The sequence below is a fragment of the Pseudochaenichthys georgianus genome, chromosome 8 (genome assembly GCF_902827115.2).
Source record: "Pseudochaenichthys georgianus chromosome 8, fPseGeo1.2, whole genome shotgun sequence".
Classification (NCBI taxonomy): domain Eukaryota; kingdom Metazoa; phylum Chordata; class Actinopteri; order Perciformes; family Channichthyidae; genus Pseudochaenichthys; species Pseudochaenichthys georgianus.
Genome location: NC_047510.2, coordinates 15929544 through 15952058, shown reverse-complemented (window position 1 = coordinate 15952058; position 22515 = coordinate 15929544). Strand labels below are relative to the sequence as shown.

Sequence of the window (22515 nt, the reverse complement as noted above, 5' to 3'; positions counted from 1 at the left end):
TGCAGTGCCGCACTTCAGAGGATTTATATTCATGTAAGACAATAACACTCCTGTGTACCTGCTCAACAAGTGACTGTCAGATCCAGTTACCCAACGCACGCCCTCAACTTCCCGTTCACACTGCCACTCCTCCAGAGCAAGCCTGTATTCATTACACACCATAATGATTCCTGTGAAGTATGGAGAGCTGTAGACAAAAATTATCCTGGCATCTCAATGTTGCCATTAAATAGTTTTGAATGTTTATTGTTAAGATTAGGGGAAAGCGCGTTCTTGAAATAGTTTTTCTCTTTAACTAACAGCACTGCAAGGAGGATGGCCCTGATTCAAGAAGGCACACAGAGCAGAAGATGAACTGAAAGGGGCAGTCAGGAAGAGGCAGCATCTCATTAGGAAACAGGCGAGTCATGTGAAGAGCTGACCTATAGAATGTGTGTCTCAGGAATCATGCAGTACGACATCTGAAACAAGCTGATTAAAGACAACAATGCTGCAGGCATACTTGAATCAGCAGCGAATCAGAGGTCACACTTAAGGTCCGTTTGCCGGCTAATGAGAGTCAACAATTATTGCATACTGCTTTATGACCTCCTGTTATTTAATGGTGCTCATCGTGGGTTAAAAAAAAAAGGCACGGTAGACCAACAGATACACACTGGTCAGTCTCCTTGAGGACTGTTACATCAAAGCGACACAGCCGGTCACCAGGAGCGACCTCACAACACCGAGAGGAAGCTTTTATTTCCCCCCTACAACAGCCTGTCATCCAGCTGTGCCCCCTGTCCACAGTCCTGATCAGAGGATATACTGGTGCAGCATATGGTGGAGGTGAAAGGCTGGGCAAAGTGCCAGTATTATTTGTGTTGTATATCGATATTATATCGATTTACTCAGTAAGAGCTGCATGGTATATTGGTTGGATGTGTTGCTTTGTTTCATGTGATTGGCACATTTAGTATTTTTAGGCTTTATAAAAAGAACAAGACATTTGATCATGATCCCATGGGCTTTATAAAATGGTGATGCCCATTAATACCTATTTTTCTCACAATCTAGGAGGTAATGGAAATACTCAGTACCTACAGTCAAAGGCTGGGGGGTAGAAAAGCAAAAGAGGAAGGGAAGGTCTTAAAACCCTAATCAAAGCCAGCTGTTGCCTTTCTCGAGATTCATTTCCTGATTTGTGTGGGATTTGTGTGTGTTTTCTGTAAGCACAAGAAGTATTTGCTTTGGTTCTTTCATTTATTAATAATGATCTAATATGTTTCTTGAAAAGATCTTTGTAATGTGGTGCAATTTAGAGTTTGAGATTTCTAGAAAGGATTGCCCAACTTAAACCCAAGAAAGTGTGAATTAATGTCTTCAGTATTGGAAACTATACATATTACAATTCATGTTTTCATATTGCTTGCTTTTTAAAAATACTATTATTGCTTGTTCAGCTTAACTACTGTGTACTTATTTATAAGTAATGTCACAAAAACATTTAATAGTCAATTGTTAACATAAGGTGTTAAGAGTACTGCCTTTATTAAATCATCACACAATTGTGTTTAATGTCAGTTAGATAATCTGATCTATCAATATAGAGACAATGGGGTGTATCTTTAAAGAGGAGAAAAAAAGCGGACTGAGCGAATTAAAGTGCCACACTCTTCGTCCTGCTAGGGAATTGCTCTCTTTCTCCCATCTGGAAAAATGTCATCTTGGCTGAGACTGACAGCTCTTCCTGCTGCAGACGCAATAGGCCTGATGCACAATTAATATTGCAATCTGTTGCACAGCAGACAAGTTCAAAGAAGTTTAGCAGGTATCTCTCTCTCTATTTATTCCAGCTGATAATATAATACTGTAGGTACTTATACTGTTCCCCTCCCCTCAGAGGGTACCCAGTTTAAGTCCTCAATAGGACAAAGCAGACCCAAATTAGCTCTCTGTATCTGAGCAAGCAGAGGTCTTACTGTAACACGGATGTGACAGATGGCCGCTCCCTGACTGGAGCAGGGACTCTGCACATATCATATCCAATTAAATCTCTGCCAGCACATGCTTTCCAATTACAGAGTGAGATTTACTGCCCCAGAGCAGGTCTAATCCAACAGGAAGCAGCAAGGACGCAGCGACACAAGGAGAAAAGACAGGCAGGAAACAGCAACAAGTGTGCATGAGAAGTGGAGGTATACCAATACGTGCTAGGTGAGAGTCCATCAAAAGGGGAAGATGAGATAAACAAAAACAAGATCAGGAGGAACTGACTGGTACAAAAGCAATGCTTGTGTTCACTGAAACTAAACATGGTTTGTACTTCTTCCAATCTTGAAGAAGGACTGAGGGCCGAAACGCCATCTAAATTAAAGAAGAAAGGCATAGAGAGCCAAAAAGTGCACTTTTTTTTCCCTTATTTTTACTTATTTGCTTGTTTGTGAGCTAAAATGATAAAACAATGAATTGATCAACAGAACATTTTTGCCGGAGCTATTTTGATAGTCGAGTAATTGTTTCTGTCACTTGGAAAAAATGCCAAATGTTCTTTTGGTTTTGTGACTCCACTGTAACAATTTGCAGTTGTGCATTGTCATATATGGGAGTTACATTTAATATCTTGTTTAAACTATAAGACAAAACAGCCAAATGAAAGACATTACCATGGCCTCTTTCCATAGAATAAGCGTTTATCTACCTATTGATCAAGTAAATCAAATTGAGATTTATTGATATTTAAAATAACCATTAGTTGCCAACCGACATGAGCCTGTGTCCTTTCACATTCCTACAACTGCCTGTTAACTCCTGAGCAGACCTTGCATGCTCTAATCATGACTTACCGATGACTAAGCAGCAGAACATGACACATGATAAGCTGAATGTGATCTGAGACAGGAAACAGCCACGGTGAGAAAAGAGAGAGCAGAGCAAGCCATGAATGTGCTCTGCTCCTCTCCCGTGGACATTTCTTACAGAGGGCAGAAGAAAATGTGGCGCCAGACTCAGAGGAGGAGGATTGCCAGCCTCCGGAGGTCTCTGCATCTGGACCTCTTTACTGCTACTTCAGACACACTCAAACTGCCACAAACTGGAGCCTCCATCGCCTCCCAGTCCAGTGTTTCTCTACTGAAGAAGACACATGGCAGGATGGGAACATGCACACGGCCCCCAGGCTCGGGCACATGACAGTGACTGAATCTCAGTCTTCATACATAAAACCTTGAAACACAGACTCTTGTCAAAAATAATGAAAAAAGGATAACAAATGGATTTAACTGCAAGTAAGCTGAGGGAGTCTGTACAGTGGAGAGCTCATCAAAATTCCTCAGGGCAGCTTCACCACGCTGTCGAGGGGGTCCTCTCATGCGCACACAGAGTAAACTTTGTGTGAGGAGTGTGTTGTGCTTCAGGGAGCCGGCTGCTGTCTGACCAATGCCTCCTCGCTGGCATCTGTCCACCCCCAAAGAGCTTTGAGTCACACTGATGGACCAGTGAGTCAGTTTAGGACTATTTGGGGAAAAGACCACATGAATGTGTAGAAATAAAAAAAAAGAAGAAGAAGAAGGAACTTGAACAAATGCTTGTCCATTTAAGGCAAAGGCTAAACCACCAGTTCTGGAACTTAATTTGGGTATCTTTGTAATTGTGTCTCTGAGTTACTTATTAATTCATTGATATTTGCATTTTGTAACATGTACCAAGGCATGTCTTCGATCAGGAGAGAAAAAAGCTTTTGTCGCCATGCAAAACATTTTTTTTTATCTTCTTGTTTGTTAATGTCAAACTTTTGTGTTTATGCAAAACTTTGTCTAGATAAAAGGTGGTCAACTGTGGGGCCATTTATGATACTATATAAATATAGACTCATAGGTTTTATAAATACATTATATTGTTCTCATAGCCAACAAAGACAAATAAATACACGGTAATCTACCTAGATTAGATTTTATTTTATATTGTATTACAATAATAATAATAATAATACATTACATTTAAAAAGCACTTTTCCTGGTGCTCAAAGCGCTTAATAGATAATACACTTGCATACATAGGCTACTAATACATAATATGATGAAATGATATTTGCCAGTGAAGGAAATTGTGGTAACATATTTTCAGATATCGTTTCTATACTTTGGTATAATATATATTTTATACATGCATAACTCATGATGAGCAATTAGATTTTCTGACTGAGATAGCCTAAATAAGAACCACATTTCACATATTCTTCACACATACTGCTAACACTTACTTTAAATAGTTTACAATATGTTTAACTGTTAATACTTCTGTACTTTTACTTTAAATGCAGAGCTTTTACTATAATGTATAACAGTATTGCTTGAAAGGACCACTGGTCATAATCTATATAAAGTCTGTACTAGTTCCAAAAACATGAACAATTTATTTTTCAAGGCTTCAACTCTTACTCCAAATAAAATATGTGGTAAATAAACATAAATACACAGTCAGTAACACACTTAAAAGTGTTCCAGTCTATTGACCAGTGGGGATGTAAACTGTACTCACCTTTAACGGCAGCGCCCAGGAGAAACACAAAAGGCAGATAACTGAGAACCATCTTTACGGTCTTCGGCTGTAAGAACCGGCCGGAGAAGAAGCTCCGTGTCCCGCCGGTGTCACGGTGAGTATAACGGTGGATATAACGGTGAGATAACGGTGCTGTGCAGACGCTGTTTCCCCGGGCTGTTCTGCTGCCTGCTACAGGTGGCTCAGACTGAAAGCTGCAGCCTGTGACAGCATTAAAAGCTTTAGTCCCTCCTCTGATTGGCCGGCTCTCCTGTCACTCAGAGCATAGCAGTTCTGCCTTCACCCATAAACCAGAGCTTGAACCTGTCATCAACAATACAGAAGTGAAGTAAGCTATGTGCACGAAACATATTTTTAGCTCATTGTTTACACACAGAGTGAACAAAAAGGAACGTGTTCATGTTATGTTGGGCAGGGCTAGCAATTTACTATTTATCTTGAGGGATCTGTATCATTAGGCTTCACCATGACCACCACACAATGATCCATACCCAATCAAATTAGGCCTATATTGAGAATATTTCCTGGTGAATCTCAAATGTTTAAATAAAGTTCATCACCTAAACATCATCCAGACACACTTTGTTTTAGTATATATCATAAGAACTCAATTAAATTATGCCCTAAATTCCCACAATGTAAAACTAAAATCAACATTCACTTATTTTTGGGGATTTCATATTATCTGAATTACCATGTCCTCTGAGGTTCCAACTGTGTTAGAACTTAAAGATGGCCAGGTTGGCTCAACTATTAAATAAATGTGAAGTTTAAATGCCATTCAATGCTGTCAATATCTTTTGTAAGGGTTTCGTCTTTTGTTTTCCGGTGGACTCTGGTCCGAAAATGAGAGCACAAGAGTTCAAACATAATACATGTCATCCCTCTTCTTCCTGTTGTTATCCTCTAAATGGGCTCAACCATTTCAGTCTAAATAGGCTTTGTTAGGAAATTATAGGGCCGCTCCTTAAAAAATGAATCTGTTTTTTTCTATGAGACTATTTTATGAAGTAAACAAGCAATTGATGACAGACCCTTGTTATTTGTTCTACTTGAGTTGGGTTCAAAAAGTTCAGTTTATCAAATCACAAACTTATTTTCTTACTTAGCCTTTGTGGAATATTGTCATCAACACACTTTTCTTTGGCCCTAACATTATATAAAATAACATTTGGAAAACAAAAACTCCATTGTACCATTGTAACTAAATACAGTATTACAGTCAACGTTTGACTTTTTATAGACAATAATCTTTCTTTGGCAATATACTTATTGCACAACTGTTTTGACATTAATAATAATAATAATAATATATTGGATTTATATAGCGCTTTTATAGTACCCAAAGACGCTTAACGACATTTGCTTACATTTTGCAAATGTTGAACAAAAGCAAACGTATGAGAGGAACAGTACATGTATATAAATGAAGAACTACCACTGTGGTCATATGTATTTAAAAACATTACAGTTGAATCCCAACAGATTGTCAGCCTACATAAACAAATCCTGACTGCCCAATGACATGTTTGTCATACAGAAACTATTTGTATGTGTATTAATCAGAAGCTGAAACAAATGAATGATTGATTTTTCATTAAATGGATTAGTCAGTGGTAAGTTTTCAGGATGCAAACTTTGAAAATGAAACTGTTACATCTTAATAATATAATACTAAGAAGTAACATTTTCAATTGAAAAAAAACTGCTCTCCTACGAATACATTATAATTCAACTATTTCATTTATTCATATAAAACAATACACATTCACAAACTATATTTTCACATGTTCTATGTTGCCATAGCACAGCTTTTATGGCTCTGCTGCGGGACACTCCTTCATAAGAGACATAACGAATGTCCAGCAGTGTAAACACATACACCTAGCCGACCTCACTCTTATCTCATGGAAATGCTTTTGAACATTGCACCATTTTTTAATACATTGTGTTGACTTTTTCCACCTGGCAACCAATATCAATGTTAGTGTTGAAACATGCGTCTTATTTCAGGACTGGATTCTGAGCTAAATGTTTGTCCAGCTTAATATTTACGTTTTTAGATGAGCATATATTTTCAACCAAAGAGAGAGACAAACTTAATAATAAAAACGTCGTAATTATTAACATCGGATAAAGATGATCAAATGTTCTAAGTGGACCACATCAAAGTCTTGACATGTTAACTATATTTGTATCCCAATATAAAATAAAAAGACAAACAAACGTGCAACCAGCTCTCTGAGGCTCTACTAAAGCACAGTGGTGTTCAAGCCAATTGCTCAAATCTGAAAGCTAACATTCTGATGTTGAGCACGTATCATGTTCGTCATGTTCTTATTGAGCAATGTTGCATGCTAAGATTTACTTATGAGCTGTTATAAACACAAAGTACAGCTGAGGCAGATGAGGAGGTAAATACAAAGTAGGACGGCATTGGCAATAGCCGTAAAGGTGAAGGGGTAACCAATTGGAATTTATATTTATCTTAGAAAGGATATCTAAGTCTCAAACAAAGTCCTGTCAATCTGTCTACTTAAATAGATTTTGAAAAGTTTTACTCAACACCACAGATGTCCATCTCATGGTGACACGATACGAAAAATCACGCAGTGACCAAAGCCACTAGGAGTCATCTTCTAGATATATGTGAAGAATATAACAGTCATCCATCAAGTAGTCATTGAAATATTTCATTCTGTAACCAAAGTGGTATACTTAATAACCAACAGACATATACTTTTATTCCTGTAGCCAACAATAGTGTGCCTAAAAAGACTTATTTGCATTCTGTATTTAATTAAACTAACTCATGACTCATTCTACAGCATTACAACTCACTCCTGTTTTTTTATTGCTGCTGTTCCCCATTCACAATCTCTCTGTGTACACAACCCCATATGTAGCTTCTTCCCAGCTTTGAAGATAAGAACATCATATTCCCGTCACTCTCGCATCCGCCCTGGCAACAGACCTGCGTCCTCTGGAGGAGAGAGAGACCGAAGCCTCACTAATAACAGTTCACCTCCCTCAGAATTAACTCGGCTTCGGTTTTAGTGCGTTCACACAAAAACACCTCTTCGACATTCAGCTCAGGAATGAAGGCGTACTGTTTTACTGCCACCATCTTGGCATCAAAACGATGTGGTAAGGTAATAAATCCCAACGTCACACCTTGACCATTCTTGCTCAAAACTTTTATGGCTTCCCCATTTTCAAACAATGAGTGAAATGGGTTTACTGACTCATGATGATGCACACTTCTTACAATGTTTAGAAATAGCGAATCTACAACATCTTTGATCATATCATTATCACAAAGGTCAACATTTTAGTCAGTCATTTATTCACTGGACAAAATGGGATTGGCGCTGAATCATGCAGGTTTTGGGTGTGGATAATGGAAGCTGTGGAAAGATTTGAACGTTAATGTTTGCAAGATAAACACACATGAAATGCAGGTTTCATTCTTTGGTGACGGGAAGACAACCTACATCTCTTTTTGAATGACTTTGAGGAAGAAGGTTAATTCCCTGAAGCGATAATAAATGGGAACTAGAGAATATGAAATCACTGATATGAATATCAAAGGTTATTATTTGTTTGGACGTGCAGTGGTGGCCGTGCTGCAGCGTCTTGATAGAGGGGACTAAAGAAATACTTTATATTAACTTACATTGACTCAACATCTTGTGTATCGAGGACACTCGTTGCCTGCTTTAATATTATTTACATTTCCGTGTTTTGTTTGTTTTGCAAATGTACCTTGATTTGTGAATTTATAAGCAGTAGCAGTGCAGGAATGACTAAGATTCGCCATAAATGAATAATTATACGTTCATTTTTTCCCAATGATTTGCTTAAATAACCTAAATATAAACTAACATTTACCGTGTTAATGTTACATTAACGGTGATGTACTTCATGTGCTCTAAAAATCCTGGAAACGGGGAAATGTAGTAAACCGGGACAGGCAATGACTCATTTAGAGATGACGTTTTAGTTTTCGTATTGCATCCTGAAACATGCAATGTTGTTTGCAGTTTTATGAGGTGTGATGGCATTTTACGAGTGAATGTAAACCAAGTCGATTAAGCTCTGGTCTTAAAAGAAAAAGATTAGCAGCATTAGAATCCAAAGATGAGCTGTTGAATGAGCCAAGTGGGTGTTGCAATTGCCAGTAAAGCAGGCCTGCATTTAAAACGTAATAGAATTTCAAGCAGAGATGCAGTTTAATCACGCTTTCTTAATACAAATCTATAAAACAGCGACAAAGTTGCTAAAAGGGAATTATAAAGAAAGGATAAGCACCAAAGCACATTAGAGCTGCATTAGGGTTTGATAACTGAGGACTTTTCACTTGTAGAACACCAACACCACCATGTGGTGGAAATAAACAGCTGAGATACAGTAAGTCCGTTATGCTACCAAACATGCTGTAGTGACAGTTTTTCCTAATAATACATGCATTTTAGTGTAAACATGCATATGCTTCAACATGTATAACGGCACTCCTCACAAAAAGGATGACAGAACAGCGCTTGATAACAGTATTTTATTTTTTTATCCCTAATCAGTTTTAAATTCATTGGACAAGTACAGTCTTGTGAAACGTGTCACAAGAAGCTGGAAGAAAATAAAAATGAAAGATATCAGCTAAAAAAAAATTGGCGGTGATAAAAAAAAAGAGGGGGAAAATATACTAAAATGAAAATGTATACAGGGGTCAGAATTCATTTAAGATTTAGTGTTTTGTACATTTTTTGTAAACAATAAGCATATTGAAACAATATGGCAAATCAGATCTGGAGGAGAAAGGTCGAACTGAAGAGACTGAACACTGGCTGGCTTCCGACAATTACAGAAACCCTTAAGCATCATGTCTTAGTAGGTCACATAAATGTCATGAACACAAATGTTTAAAACTAGTCACACAGAAACATGACTTATTTTTACACACAGACAACAGCATTTCTGCTACATACATCAAACCACACTCCTGCGTCCCTGGGTTACTGTGATATGAGGTATATGTGAGGTGCCTTCTTGTTCACGCCTCAACCGTTCAGCATGGCAACACATTATTTAAGATATTACAGCATTGCATTCACTCTGCCATGTTCAATGATTGCTTAAAACAACAGGCCATTGGGGCATAAAGGGGTTCAAAGACTCATTCAGCAGAGTGATATCATGTCCAGCACTCGAGGCCAGTTGTAGCTATGGAAGACTGCATACTTATTGTTGTCTTTACAAAATAATCGTACAGCATAAATACATTTAAAAATCAGCGAGAAATTACATTTTACATTTACTAGACAATATTTTGCACCTGCACTGCCCAGGAATAGGCACCCATTTTCTATTGGGACAAATATGCTCGGTAATGCCAGCACATGTGAGATATCTAAATGCTTACAAACATGTGGGTCAGCCACCTTTTAGTTCACAATGCATATGGCTGCCTCTCAGTAACAGCTTGAGAAATACTTAATCACTAACACATTTGTCATCAAATTCAATAAGAAAGCAAAAGCTTCTAAGCTGGGTAACAAGTCAAAACTAAAACTAGAGGTTTGAATTACATTTACATTATCCCAATTAAATGTTACTTTATTTTAAAGGACCCCCTCCCCCCAATCTAAATGTTCCCTAAAAGTAAGGAGAAAGAGAAAATGTGAATGAAAAATCCCACTTTTCCATATCAACTCGGCAACCGCCTCCCCCCGCCCACCATCCCCATAGAAACCATGCCACCCAAACGAAGGGTATCCACATCATACCCCCTTGAAAATATGTTCAACCCAGAAACCCCCTCTACATATGCCCAAACTCCTCTCTGTCCAAAAGCCAGTCCATTCCTGACATTTGAGCTTCCTTGATCCGACACGGTAATTTACGCAATGTAAGAAAAAACGGCTCAAAGTGCTAATTGGATTCTTTTAAAGAAATAAGAGAACCGAGGAAGAAGCGGGGGCAGGAAAAGGGGAAGGCCATTCTATCACTGTCCAACAGCAACCTCTATTGGCCAATTAAAAGCCCAACATCACTTTTGCTCTCCAAAAATATAGCAAGGACAACATTTAGCCCCCAAACCCGCCCTCATTCTTCCTCTACTTCAACTGGCAGTTCCCCAGAATGATTAAATCTGTTTTTACATTAATATATATTCTTATAAATATATATAGATATATATATATGGCCCTTATTGAAGAAAACATGAGTTTCACATTGACACAAAAGTACCATAATCTCTATATAGCCAAGTAGAAAGTGTTTTCAGTGCTCATGTGAGCTGGCAGCAGTCTGTTTATGTCACACTCATTCAACAAGTAATAAAACATAAGAAAAATCCTCTTTGAAGTCACAAACTAACTTCTGAAAAGAGCGCTCACTGCACCTCGTAGGCTTCTCCTTTTTCACTTTTTCCTGAGTAATACTTTAAACCTTGTAACAGACAACAACTTTTTTTTTGCGATTTCAACTCTGGGCTATTCCCTGCCATCCTTGTTATGTTCATTATTATTTTACAATTGTAAAGTTGATTGCTCAAACACTTCAGCTCATTGTAAAAGCAAAAAGTCCGGTGCAACTCTACTTAGTAAAAGTTCTTTCAGTTCATCATTTCTTGACCAGTCCTAATGCCACTAATATGACAAGAATAAACAGTAAATACATATTTAACTTAAAAATACCAGATACTTAAAAAAAGTTGCATTTGCAAGAAGCCTCGCAGGCTTATTGTTGGGAGAGGACTGGGCACACAAAAATAGAGCATCAGTATAATTAAAAGAAAGATGACACTTAAAAAATAATAATAATAATAACAATAACAATAATAAAATAGGAGCACTACAAAAATTCAAACAAGAACATCCACTTTAACGAGTGTTCTCTACCTCTCAGGCTCTCATCTGTAGCTTTGGCTTGTTGTAGTTTTGGAACCTGTACTTACTGGCTCATTGACATCAGATAACAAACTACTATACCCTGAGAATTGAGACACAGGCGTCCGTATCCTGTGATCCACCTCCCCGCCATTGTCAGTGCCGTAAGACAAGACGCGGCCGTCTGCCTTGAACTGGGAGCCAAAGGCCTGGGCAAAGTTTTCTATCTGGTAGGAAGGCTTGGAGGAGTCCAGAGAGGCCAGATCCTGCGAGGGGGCCAGAGGGTAGACCACTGTGCCGTTCTTGCTGGGCAGCTGCTCCTTATGGCGGCTCAGGTCAGATGGGCTGATCTGATAGGAGGGGGGAGTGGAGGAGTGCTGCTTCTCCATCTGGTCGGTAAGCTCCTGAGAAGGGGTGAGCTGCTGGTGGGTGGAGGTCTCCAGGCCGCTCAGGTGGAAGCTGTGCTGTGGTGAGGACCCCGTCAGCATCGCAAAGTGAGACTTTGGCACAGAGGAGGGCAGCGAAGGCGAGGCCACCGACTGGCCGTACCCACACTCCATCGGGGACGTAGTGTAGATGTTCTTGTCAGCGTAGATGGGAGTTCCTTGGTGGGAACTGGTGAAGGGTCCTGAGGCGGGAGGACCCAGAGGGAAGCTGGCACTGTGGCTTGTGCGCTCCAACGCCTGCAGCAGGAAGCGAGAGTATTCGTGCATCATGACCGTCTTCTCTCCAGGCGGGCTGGGGGTGTCGGCGCTGTGGCCGATGTCAGCGCCGTCTATCGAGACTGGGTGCAGATCCACGTGATGGTCGCCAATGTCAAAGTGAACGTCGTGGTGCGAGCCCTCTGGCTTCTGAGTGTAGTGGTCCAGGATGCTCTGCAGCACCTCGTCTGGGATGCCCGACTTGTCGAGACAGAGAGGAGCGTCACTGTCCATGGCGCTGGAAACGACGCCGTGATTTACAGAATGCTGGGAAGACAAGTGGCCGACACCGACATCATACTCACTGCCGGATATCCCAGCAACCCCTGGCCCTGATGAGTTTGCATTGTTTGCTGCGTGAAGGTAGCGCCTTTTCTTGATGAACTGCATGGCGTCGTCGTAGTTGCTGCTGGTGGGCTCTACTTTGGTTTGCATGAGGCCAAGACCATCCATGCCCCCGCTCTGCTCCAACGAGTCAGCTTTGGCCTGTCCCAAACCCCCCTTTTCAAGGCTCTTACGATTAGCCTTCTTGAATGCCATCTTTGGAGCCCGGGCATGGTGGCCCTGCTGCATGCTGGGTCCTGGCTCAGTAGAGGAAGATACCGTTGGATTCTCGACAGAGTAATCATGGATGTTGTAGCCGCCAGGTACAGCCCCGTGAATGTGCTGTTCCCTCGACCCTCCTCCATCCCCCTTCTTTTTCTTGCGTTCCCCTCCCTCTCCATTATTTTTGGACCTTCCTCTCTTCCTACCAATATTCCCAATGTTTTCCTGAGTTATTCCATAGCTGCCATGTCCCAAGTCTACACAACCCAGATCCATCATCCCGGGATCCAGCCCCTTCTTTATGGCTTCTCCACAGGTTCGCTTGTGCTTAAGCAGTCGGTCTGTCCTAGAAAAATACTGAAAGATACAACAACAAATGTTTTATTTAAAGATACTTTAAGAAGCGACTTCAGACATTACAAAAGGAATTTAAGATTCAACAAAACTCTACATATTTATTTTTCACTTATATAGCATTATGTGGATCATTTACATTTTAAAGACTTTGATTTTCCCTCAAAAGTAAGCAGTGTGTGTAAACACCCTTTTAAAAAGATAGGGTAGGTAAGAATGGAGAAACCAGCTTGAGTAAGCTAGAATTTGAAAGTACACAACCGAGAAAAATCTGCCCCTTCCTTCAGACTTCCTTACAGAGCCCCTCCTCCAACACACGAACGTGCACATGACCAATGAGGGCACGAGATAAGTTTGTGCACAGATGGAAGGCTGACAGGCAGGTAGGCCATCCAATTATCTGCCGCGGGCCGAGGCAGATCATTGGACTTGCTAGATGAAATATTTGTATATATTTATTGTCAAAGCATTTAATTTATTCATCGCTATCAGGATGTTAAGAGCATTCCATGGAATATAGCAAAAAGTGTTTCTGAAGTGAATTACCTACCCTACCTTTAAGCTTTCGATTTATAAAATATCATATTAAATAATCAGGGTAGTAAACCGCTCACTGACCTGTTGGCAGGTCTCACATCTGTAGGGCTTCTCTCCGCTGTGAGTCCTCTTGTGCCTCTCCATGTGGTACTTCTGAATGAAACGCATGTTACACTGGTCACAGCTGAATGGCTTTTCTCCTGCATTACAAAGACAGCAGCGCTCAAGGTTAGTTGTTGTTGGAAGCACATAATGACTCCGAGTCAAAAACACTCGTCAAAAACACTCACCGCTGTGGATTTTCTCGTGTCGCTGGAGAAGGTATTTCTGAATGAAACTCATGTTGCATTGATTGCATCTGAAGGGTCTTTCACCTGAAAGGAAAAATCAAAGATATATATTTACTGTAAAAAAAAATGTTATTCCTAAATGGTCATTGCCACATTTATGGTTCACTGAATGAAATTGACTGACTTTGCACACTCTTCAGAAACGCACTGTGTGTTCGGGGGTAAGGCAACTGATTGTATTGCATTTCACAGGTCATGTCATTGTGTTCATACCTTTTATTTATTTTTGAAATAGTGGTAAACTTAATGATTCGGCAGAAGTCTGAGTTTTCATCCATTTTCTCAAAACATAACTAATTTAAGATCAATAGTCTAATTCAGTGTTTGGTACATTAACATTCACAACACACGCCGTTCTGAAAGGAGCACAGACTAAAATGGACCATGCAGCAGATTCATAATCATTCTAAAAAGGCACAAAAATTCATACAAATTAAGTGTTTAATCGTGCTGATCGTATTCTTTTAAAATCAATTATCTGAAATCACTAAACTTTAGCAGATGTTATATCATTCTGAAAGTACACTGTTTTTATCTTAGGTTACCCGATAGTATAATTTTCTGAAATGCTGAACTCTAGCCGTTTCATAATAACTGCTTTGGTCACAAAACTGCTAATCATCTCACATGGAAACCAAAGTGTTTATCGTAATGTTGTACCGTAGGGTTTAAAAGTGTTTCAGCTGACTTTGCTAACATTCAGCATTGACGCGGCAGTAGAGGCTTAAAACTAAAAATAGTTGTCCCTCCCTGTTTCCATCACAGCAACACTCAGTTTCTAAACGTTTACAGCCTGCCACGCTATTTTTCTGAGATTACGTTTGTTTTGCCCTTATCAAAATACATGATTAAAAAAAACCCACAAATGACAAAAGATGAGCATCATGGTAAAACGTGCACTGTAAAATACCTGTGTGGATGAGGACGTGTCTGCGTAGGTGATAGGAGCTTCTGAAGGATGCAGCGCAGTGCTCACAGATGTGAGGCTTGTTCCCCGGCGACATGTTGCCTCCTTCTCCATCCAGCATCATTGATTGCTGTGGAGCAATAACAGAAACACAGGGGTCAGGTTCAGTCAGCTGCCCTCTATACCATCTTTAATCATTCAAAAGGATCAGTTCCTATTGGGTAGAATAAATAATAAAGCATTATTCTACAGATTACGCTCATAATAATCTAGTTGGACAATGATTTCGGTGTTAAAAAAAATAATTACATAAACATATTTATTTATTTTTTAAATGTGTATATTTGTAATCATTTTCTTTACTAGATCTACATTTGCAAAATATGACATTATTCACAGATATATATGTCAAACCTTTGCCTCATTTCTCTTCTTTCTTGGTTTACCATCCTGTCCATCACCATTTGACCTTCGACCTTTCCTCCCAGTGGGCTCCTTTCCTAACTGACTCGGCAGCTGTGAGGATGACAAAGGGAGAGGGCCGTGAGAGCGAGCTGCGGCAGGGAAATTATTTGATTGCAGGTTAAGGGCCTAAGCCTAAAGAAAAACGACCCAGCAAACAAGTCTGTTTTTTGCTCACACAAACAAACAAAACACTTGGACGATGTCTAGTGATTGTCTGCTGAGCACCCATTGTGCACGCTGTGGTTCTAGTGGGTAAAATAACAATGCCATACATTCACGGCCTTTCTTTGTATAAGCAGCCTGTAATTCAATGAGAGCCATTATCCACTAGTCTAACTTCTTGTCTCTAAGAAATAGACAAACTGAACACCTCACATTCTAAACAATACAAGTATTACGCTTCACTAAACTTTATCACAAGCAATCTGTGTTGCATATTTATGCAAAATAAATTAAAGATTGCTTCCTTTTGCCTTCCAGCATTGCCCATTATTTCCCAGTGAACATGCTGCAACTCAGTGCCATATGGAGACTGACAGGGTACATGTGGGTGCACCTGCTGTTCTCAAAATTAGCTCAATGTTTAGGGCAAGAACAGCAGTCAGAATATCCAAAATAAAATAAGAGCAACTTGATTAGAGCAGTTTGTGGGCTAAATACGCTATTTTACTTCCAAAAGTCTCACCACTGTGCGAGAAAATGCAACAATTTCGGAGCAGGACAAAATAATACAGACTGTAAGGCTTATTAACATAGATTTCCTTAAAGTAATAATGAGAGCCAGACTGAAACATTTAAGGGTTGTTAAATCCTTAAAATAAAAATGTTCCTTCTGGCAGTGTGAGGACAATCATTAAAAAAAAATGTCAACAAACTTGCATCTAGAGCCCTGATGACCTGGGTTTGAGGCCATTGTTAGAAGTGTGTGGTTGTGTGTATTTCTATTTGAATAAGCACAAAAGACGTCTGAAATGAAGGGCAAGCTCAAACAAGACAGCTGTGTCTCTGCCATGACGTTTTCATTCATGCTGAAGCGGTATGACATCACCCTTCTACCCAGAAAGAGAAACAGAGGAAGGGAGGGAGTGATGGGGGGGGGGGGGGGCACACATTTATATTTTGCATCTAAAGCCGTCAGTAGATTTATGTCACCATAAACAGTTTCACATAGATTCTTCCCCGCACCCATCCTCTATCAGGTCCCCCTCTCTCAGGCTTATAAAAATATTAGCTGTTTCACAATACAGCAGGGATTTTTTGGCACATATACTAACCAAAAAAGCATTCACTAATTTAGATTTTCTTAATAATCTTGGTGTATGTTGTTGCTAACCACACAATAATGCACTGAAGGAAAAGCTTATAAAATGAAGGGGTTTATATGTGTATATATACACACACACACGCATTTGATGTTATAATGACAACGAGCTGGCTGGATCTACTGCAAAATATTGCTAGCCACAAAAGAAGATTGAAAACTTCACGTGTTCTTTAACACTATGGATGGTACCCGACGTGTTTTATTAACTTTAATGAATAATGTATGATGTATAAGAGATATTAATGTATTTATTTGTGAGAATTAATCAATTATTTAACTTATTGTTTCAGCTCTCAACTTGAGCAAAGCTATTTTTTCAGCTATAACTCCCATTCTGATTTCAGTGGTACTTACGTTGCCCATGTTGAGATCATGCACCAGCAGGCTCTGGTTGTTACTGACTGTCACCTCCAGCAGCTCTGTGCTCTTCCCCAGCCCTCCGGGATAAACTGGCAGGCGGTAATCGTGTTCTGACATCTTCTCTTGCTTAATACCCATGGCGTGAACATAGTCTCCCACCCCTGCACACCCCATGTGCCCACCCTGGGTGCCCATGCTGCAGTCAGGCGAGTCACGCTCCTTCTTCAGGATCATCTCTTGTGATGGAAGGTCCTGCATGACGGAGTGGGCGGCCAGCCGGGTGAAGCTGGTCACCGGGGGCAGGTGGCTGAACATTAACATGCCAGGGCCGAAATTGGAGTCCATGCTCTGGTTTGAGCGCAGGTATTCATTGCCTAGTTTGTCTTGAACGATGTTCATGATGGAGGCCAGCGGGAAGGAAAACTATAGGTTGGGAATTTGTGTCATTCTGTGAGGGAAACAAAACAGTAGAAGTTCAACATTAAAACAGTTAAAGGTCACATCAAGGAAGACATAAAAGGAAAAACTATCGGTGGTGATACACACAAATAATAGACAACAATTACGGAGCCAGTTAATCTCGGTCTTCAGGAATCAGTGTCACGGCCTGTGTGATCTCACAACTGGGCGCTTAGTCGGATTAAATGTGGTGGTTTGTGGGTCAACAAAAAGGCTGCAGTGTTGCACATTTACAAGTGGAAACAAGCAAAACAGACAACACTTGGGCTACAGAGTACCACATATATCTCTAGTTGATTGCACTGTGTGTGTTTACAGTATTTTACAAGGCAAAAAGGTCACAGTGGCTCAATGCTAGACACAATACAAGAGGAGGAATGAGAGGATTGAAGTTGTGTTAATCTGTTTGATGGGGCTGTCTGACCCAGTCATCCTATTTGCATGAGCTTATCTGCCAATGAGAGTGCACACACTGCATCAGAAAGGCTGTTGGTTTAATTACGTCGCTACAGGATAATCAAAGGCATGTTTTGAGCTCCAAGCGAGATGTTTATTAATGATATGTGATAATTGTATATAACGTGTCCATATCTAAATAAAATGTATGAATGCAATGCATGCAGGTATCCAAATGTTGGACATGTTACTCTTTAAAGTGTTATTTTATTTATTTGTTGGCAATTTACACTGAAGTTACATTAGTATTTCAAATTAAATGATGTGTAGATGCTCTACAGATATCTTTGGCTGCCACATGAACGACCCGTTCAGCTAATGAGTGCCATCTGACTGCTGACAAATGCCTTCAGCTCTGATGGCGAGCTAGCAGAAATAACCTACCCGGCTAACAAAAAGCAAACTTTTAATAAAAAAGAATAAGACTTCTGCCACTCCGACTGACTTCATCTTTGTCATATCTGTTTCAGCACACAACGCGTGCGTTGAGAGGACTCCGTGGTCTGCGTGCATTTAATAAAAACTACCAAGCTTGTTGGCTATTCAATTAGCTACCTAGCTAACCATTTGGCTAACCACTCTTGCGGGGCCCTTCTCCTTTGTGATGCAGGATCAGGCAATAATTAATATGGCCATGCAATAACAGCAGCAGACTTGCGCTTGATGAACACCAAAAAACGAGCAAATATTAACAGAAAAAAACAACAAAAGCATGAGAGAAGTCTATTCTGTTTTAAGACAAGTAATCAAAGTAAGTTTTGTACTTTTTGAGATGAAATTAAAGAATAAGAGGGAGATATCATTACATACTAGCATTACACAAGACGCACACAATCACCGAGCTGGAGAAATGATCAAGGACAAATGCTAGTTAGCGCATGCAAAATAAATGTAAACACTTGTCGTACATTGTTTTAACTTATTATTGGCTGTTATCTCCAAGTGTTTGGCTTCGTTTTCCGGGCTGTGGACCGACTGTAAGTGATGGGACGACAACACAAGCATGACCCATAACAAACGGCCCATACAACTCCAGCGAACAATGATGCTCGTCCGGCTAGCCGAGACAGCTAACTTAGCAGCTAACTAGCGGTAACGTTAACGCTAGAGCTCCGTGCTTTGTTGTCTGTCCCGTCCCGAGTTTCACTGCTACAACGACCGGATAGGTCGATAAACCTGATTTTATGAATTTATCTTACCGTTGCATGACCATGACCTGCTATTTAGGCTCGCGTGGTTCACCCTCAGCTGTCCGTTTCAATATCTAGAGCCAAAACATTGTTCTCCCGCAGCTGCTGGGTTCTTCCATCTTGCCTCGGCGCTGAGGATTCTGGGTCCTGAAGACGGATGCGTCCTGTACGGTCCTGTAACATAAACGAAACGTTTTTTGATTTGTGTTGTTTGATTAAAGGCAATCGTGAAATCCAGATATATACAAATATTAACACTTTAAAAAATGCCCAGATTTTAATAACATCGTTTCATAGTTAAATAGTCATCGTCAATAGGCTATTATTCCTGCACGTTTTATAATGCTTGCATTTTATTTGCATACATCTTAAAATACCTTACTCTTTAACAAAGAATACTTTTTTATTCATGTATACATACTCAATTACTGTACTGAGGTGAACTTTTGAAGTACTTGATTATTTCTATTTTATATTTCTTTAAACGTCTACTCTACTACATCAGATGTAAATATTGTTATTTTTACACCATAACATTTTGAAATAGTATTGTTACTAGGGACTGTAATTACTAATACAAATCCATCAAATTAATTTGAACATATCATTGTATTGGTTAGGCAGCCCTGCAGTATAGATTTCTGTATACATTAAATCAAACGAGTTCCACCTTTACCAGCTGCCACATGAAGCAATGAACACATTAATGCATCACTTAAAAAGTATAAATTAAAAACAGCGTAGTTTTAAATCACAAAATAAAATAAAAACATTATTACATACATCAGATAATATAATTAAAGTTGATCTTATGTTCTTTTTCTACAAATAGCAAATAGGTTTTTTCCAGTGTCTTATTTAGGTTTAGTGTGTAGTTTATTAATACAAATAAAAATAACTTTTATTTTTTGGATGTCTGTTCAGTCTCGCAAATTAATGTAGCTTCACACATTAATGGAAAGGGTGAACAATCCAGCTTGAATGGCAGTAGTGGATAAAGATCCCCAAATGCAAACAGCTGAATGGTTCAAACCACAGCAGAGTGAGTCTCGGACCAGGCATTCAGATGATCAGATGTATTCAGAAGCCCTTAGATCTGCCAGATGAATGACTATGTATACATCTAAGAGCACATCAGTCAGGCCTTGCACCCCCTACTCCTAATTGCCTTTGCTAATGAACCAATTAATTCAGAAAGCAGTAACTAATGGAAATGCAGTCAGTAGAGTAATGCAAAAAAGGTTACCGAGTGAATTTGTGATGTCCTCGCTCCTTTCATACATCCACGATGACAACCCACATCAGTGATATCTTTGAAATCACTCTCATCAGTGTTTAAATATGTATGATGGTCCCCGGATAAGTCTAGATGGTAATTAAATTACATTTGAACTTCTATCTTAATCAAGTTCATCATCTTATTATTTAACTGTAACCAAAAAAACAGATATGAAGAAATGAACAATGTTTAAAAGGAAGGAATTTGTTATAGAGGGTGTAAGGAGAAATTAAAAGCTTTAAGCATCTCCATATAATATATTCTACATTTAAAAACTGCATATTAAGAGTTACCATATAGCTTTTGACAACTCTTAGGCTACTAAAAAGATTCTGTATTTAAGTATAGTTTTATTCATGGACATAGTACACATTTGAAAACACTTAGCTATCTAAAAAATGTTGTGTGTTCAATGAATGGCTGAACTCGATCTTAGTATTTCTAAAATGTGTGGCTGCAGTCATGCATGGCCAATAAAAGTAAATAAAGTGCTCATGTTTGCATGTTTTAAACAAACAGTTTCCTGTATACACACCCAGACATGGAGCAACATTATTATTTATTTTGAGTTGTGTTTCTGGCCACTTCATCCAATATGCACTATACTCCAAGAACTGTTTCAGTCTTCTTAGAGAAATATCCCATTTTATCTGCTAAATTATGTTTACCTGATAGATGCTGAGTCTGTCTGCTGTTTGGTACTGAGCAGTATGTTACAGCTCTTTACTGAAACAGCTGTATGCTATGACCAAAAATGACACTATGAAAGCCGTGAGAGTGAACCAAACCAGTAAATATGCAGGCTGTAAAACCAAAACAATGGGCTGGAAGGAATTAACTTGAGTAACGATTCTATTTGTTTTTTTACGCTTGGCGTTTGATTCACTGTTGGTATAAAAATGTTCATGTAGCATTTGTAATCCTGTAAAACCTCTGCACAAACACACAGAAGCACATATAAAGATGGACCTTCCTGGTGTTATTTCAATGTCCTGTTCTGAGTGTCAATCTAACATTCGTAAATGTCACAGCCTGTCTCAACTTTCCATCACCCTCAACACTCAGCGACTGTTTGGGACACGGAGGTCAGAGACATTATGACTCCTGCACTTTGAGTCATGTCGTATAGCACTGACTCTACTTTGAATTAAGTAATCTGCCTTCATTGCGAAGGAGACAGAGGAGCGATTACTTCTCTACTTCTGTATGGCAAAATGTGTAACAGAGACGGTTATCAAGTGCTCATTAATAATTCAGTCAGTGTGCAGCATGCCTTTGTTCCCTCCTCTCCTGAATCCATTGTAACCACACACACACACAACAAATAATTTGATTGTGAACGCTCAATTTGTTTTCTCATCTAAAATTGGAGGTCAACAAAACAGTTAAAAGCCAAATTTAGTGGTTGCCTGCGTGCTGATTTGTATTCTTACTGGGAAAGCCTGATGCCTTCTTATAACAGATGGTGAGCCTGGCCGTCTACCTCTAATCCTCAATTGTCAGGAGGATCACAGCCGTGTTTGGGTTCCTCTACTGAGACACAAGTCTTTTAGTTATTAAAAAATTGTGCAGTGGTTAGACTTGTACCATGGGGATTAAAATACAATTGAAATTATTCTATTTGGTTTAATAATATTTGGTGCCATAAGCAACAAATAAGAAACTCTATCAATACTACACCTATTTATTTGGTATTATACACAGTAAACAGGGCCTATACACTTATAAAAGCTTAAAAGCTACTACCTCATAAGGTTAGACTGCGCTTATAATTTGTGTTAAATGCAGAAAAGGCTATAAAACATTCCTTTTTCTTTATAAATACGATACTGTACTGTTTTCTTGCATATTATTTGGACAGAAAAACATCAGAACATCTGGGAATGGTCTGTGGTTGTCATGCAGCCAACTGCGACAGGGATATTTAGTATTATATCAGGGCCTTTTGATTAGGACAAAATAAAAAATTACTTTAAATTAGACAAACCTTTGTCAGTAGAGGGTGCTGATGAGTAAATAACGTTGTCATCCGCACAATTATGAGTCCTTAGGCCCCCTTTTGTAACCAGATTTATGAATGTATGCAACTATTGCTGCCAATAATTTAACCTCAGAAAAATGATTATAACTTTTTTGTAGTCACTAAATGTGCACTTAATTT

The 22515-nt window shown here is 39.3% G+C and overlaps 2 protein-coding genes across 3 annotated transcripts in view; both read right to left on the bottom strand.

Moving 5' to 3' along the window:
- The window catches only part of LOC117451684 (mucin-2), a 19086-nt gene extending 14391 nt beyond the window's left edge, over positions 1 to 4695 (bottom strand). Inside the window, exon 1 of the mRNA XM_071203886.1 lies at positions 4519 to 4695. Within this exon, the coding sequence (XP_071059987.1) occupies positions 4519 to 4570 (52 nt within the window). The 5' untranslated portion in view covers positions 4571 to 4695. The remainder of the gene's footprint in view (positions 1 to 4518) is intronic.
- A 4363-nt stretch (positions 4696 to 9058) lies between these two features.
- Positions 9059 to 19201, bottom strand: znf281a (zinc finger protein 281a). Of its 2 annotated transcripts, none has more exons than XM_034089657.2 (7): positions 19085 to 19201; positions 16965 to 17418; positions 15242 to 15337; positions 14825 to 14951; positions 13855 to 13938; positions 13646 to 13764; positions 9059 to 13030 (listed from the first exon to the last, which is right to left on the bottom strand). In XM_034089657.2, the coding sequence occupies exons 2-7, from the start codon at positions 17367 to 17369 to the stop codon at positions 11450 to 11452; spliced, it is 2412 nt and encodes an 803-aa protein (XP_033945548.1). In that variant the 5' UTR covers positions 17370 to 17418; positions 19085 to 19201; the 3' UTR covers positions 9059 to 11449. The 2 variants fall into 2 exon arrangements, with proteins under 2 accessions (XP_033945548.1, XP_033945547.1); XM_034089656.2 differs by having other exon boundaries at positions 9060 to 13030; positions 15236 to 15337.
- Between the last annotated feature and the right edge of the window lie 3314 nt (positions 19202 to 22515).

Bases quoted from the DNA above. Each gene is read 5' to 3' on its own strand.
- znf281a (XM_034089656.2), bottom strand. From the start codon at position 17,369: ATGAACATCGTTCAAGACAAACTAGGCAATGAATACCTGCGCTCAAAC. The intron at 15,338-16,964 runs GTAAGTACCACT...TCATCCTCACAG, and splicing joins ATGATCTCAACATGGGCAAC to CTGCCGAGTCAGTTAGGAAA. The intron at 13,939-14,824 runs GTATTTTACAGT...TTTTCCTTTCAG, and splicing joins ACACGTCCTCATCCACACAG to GTGAAAGACCCTTCAGATGC.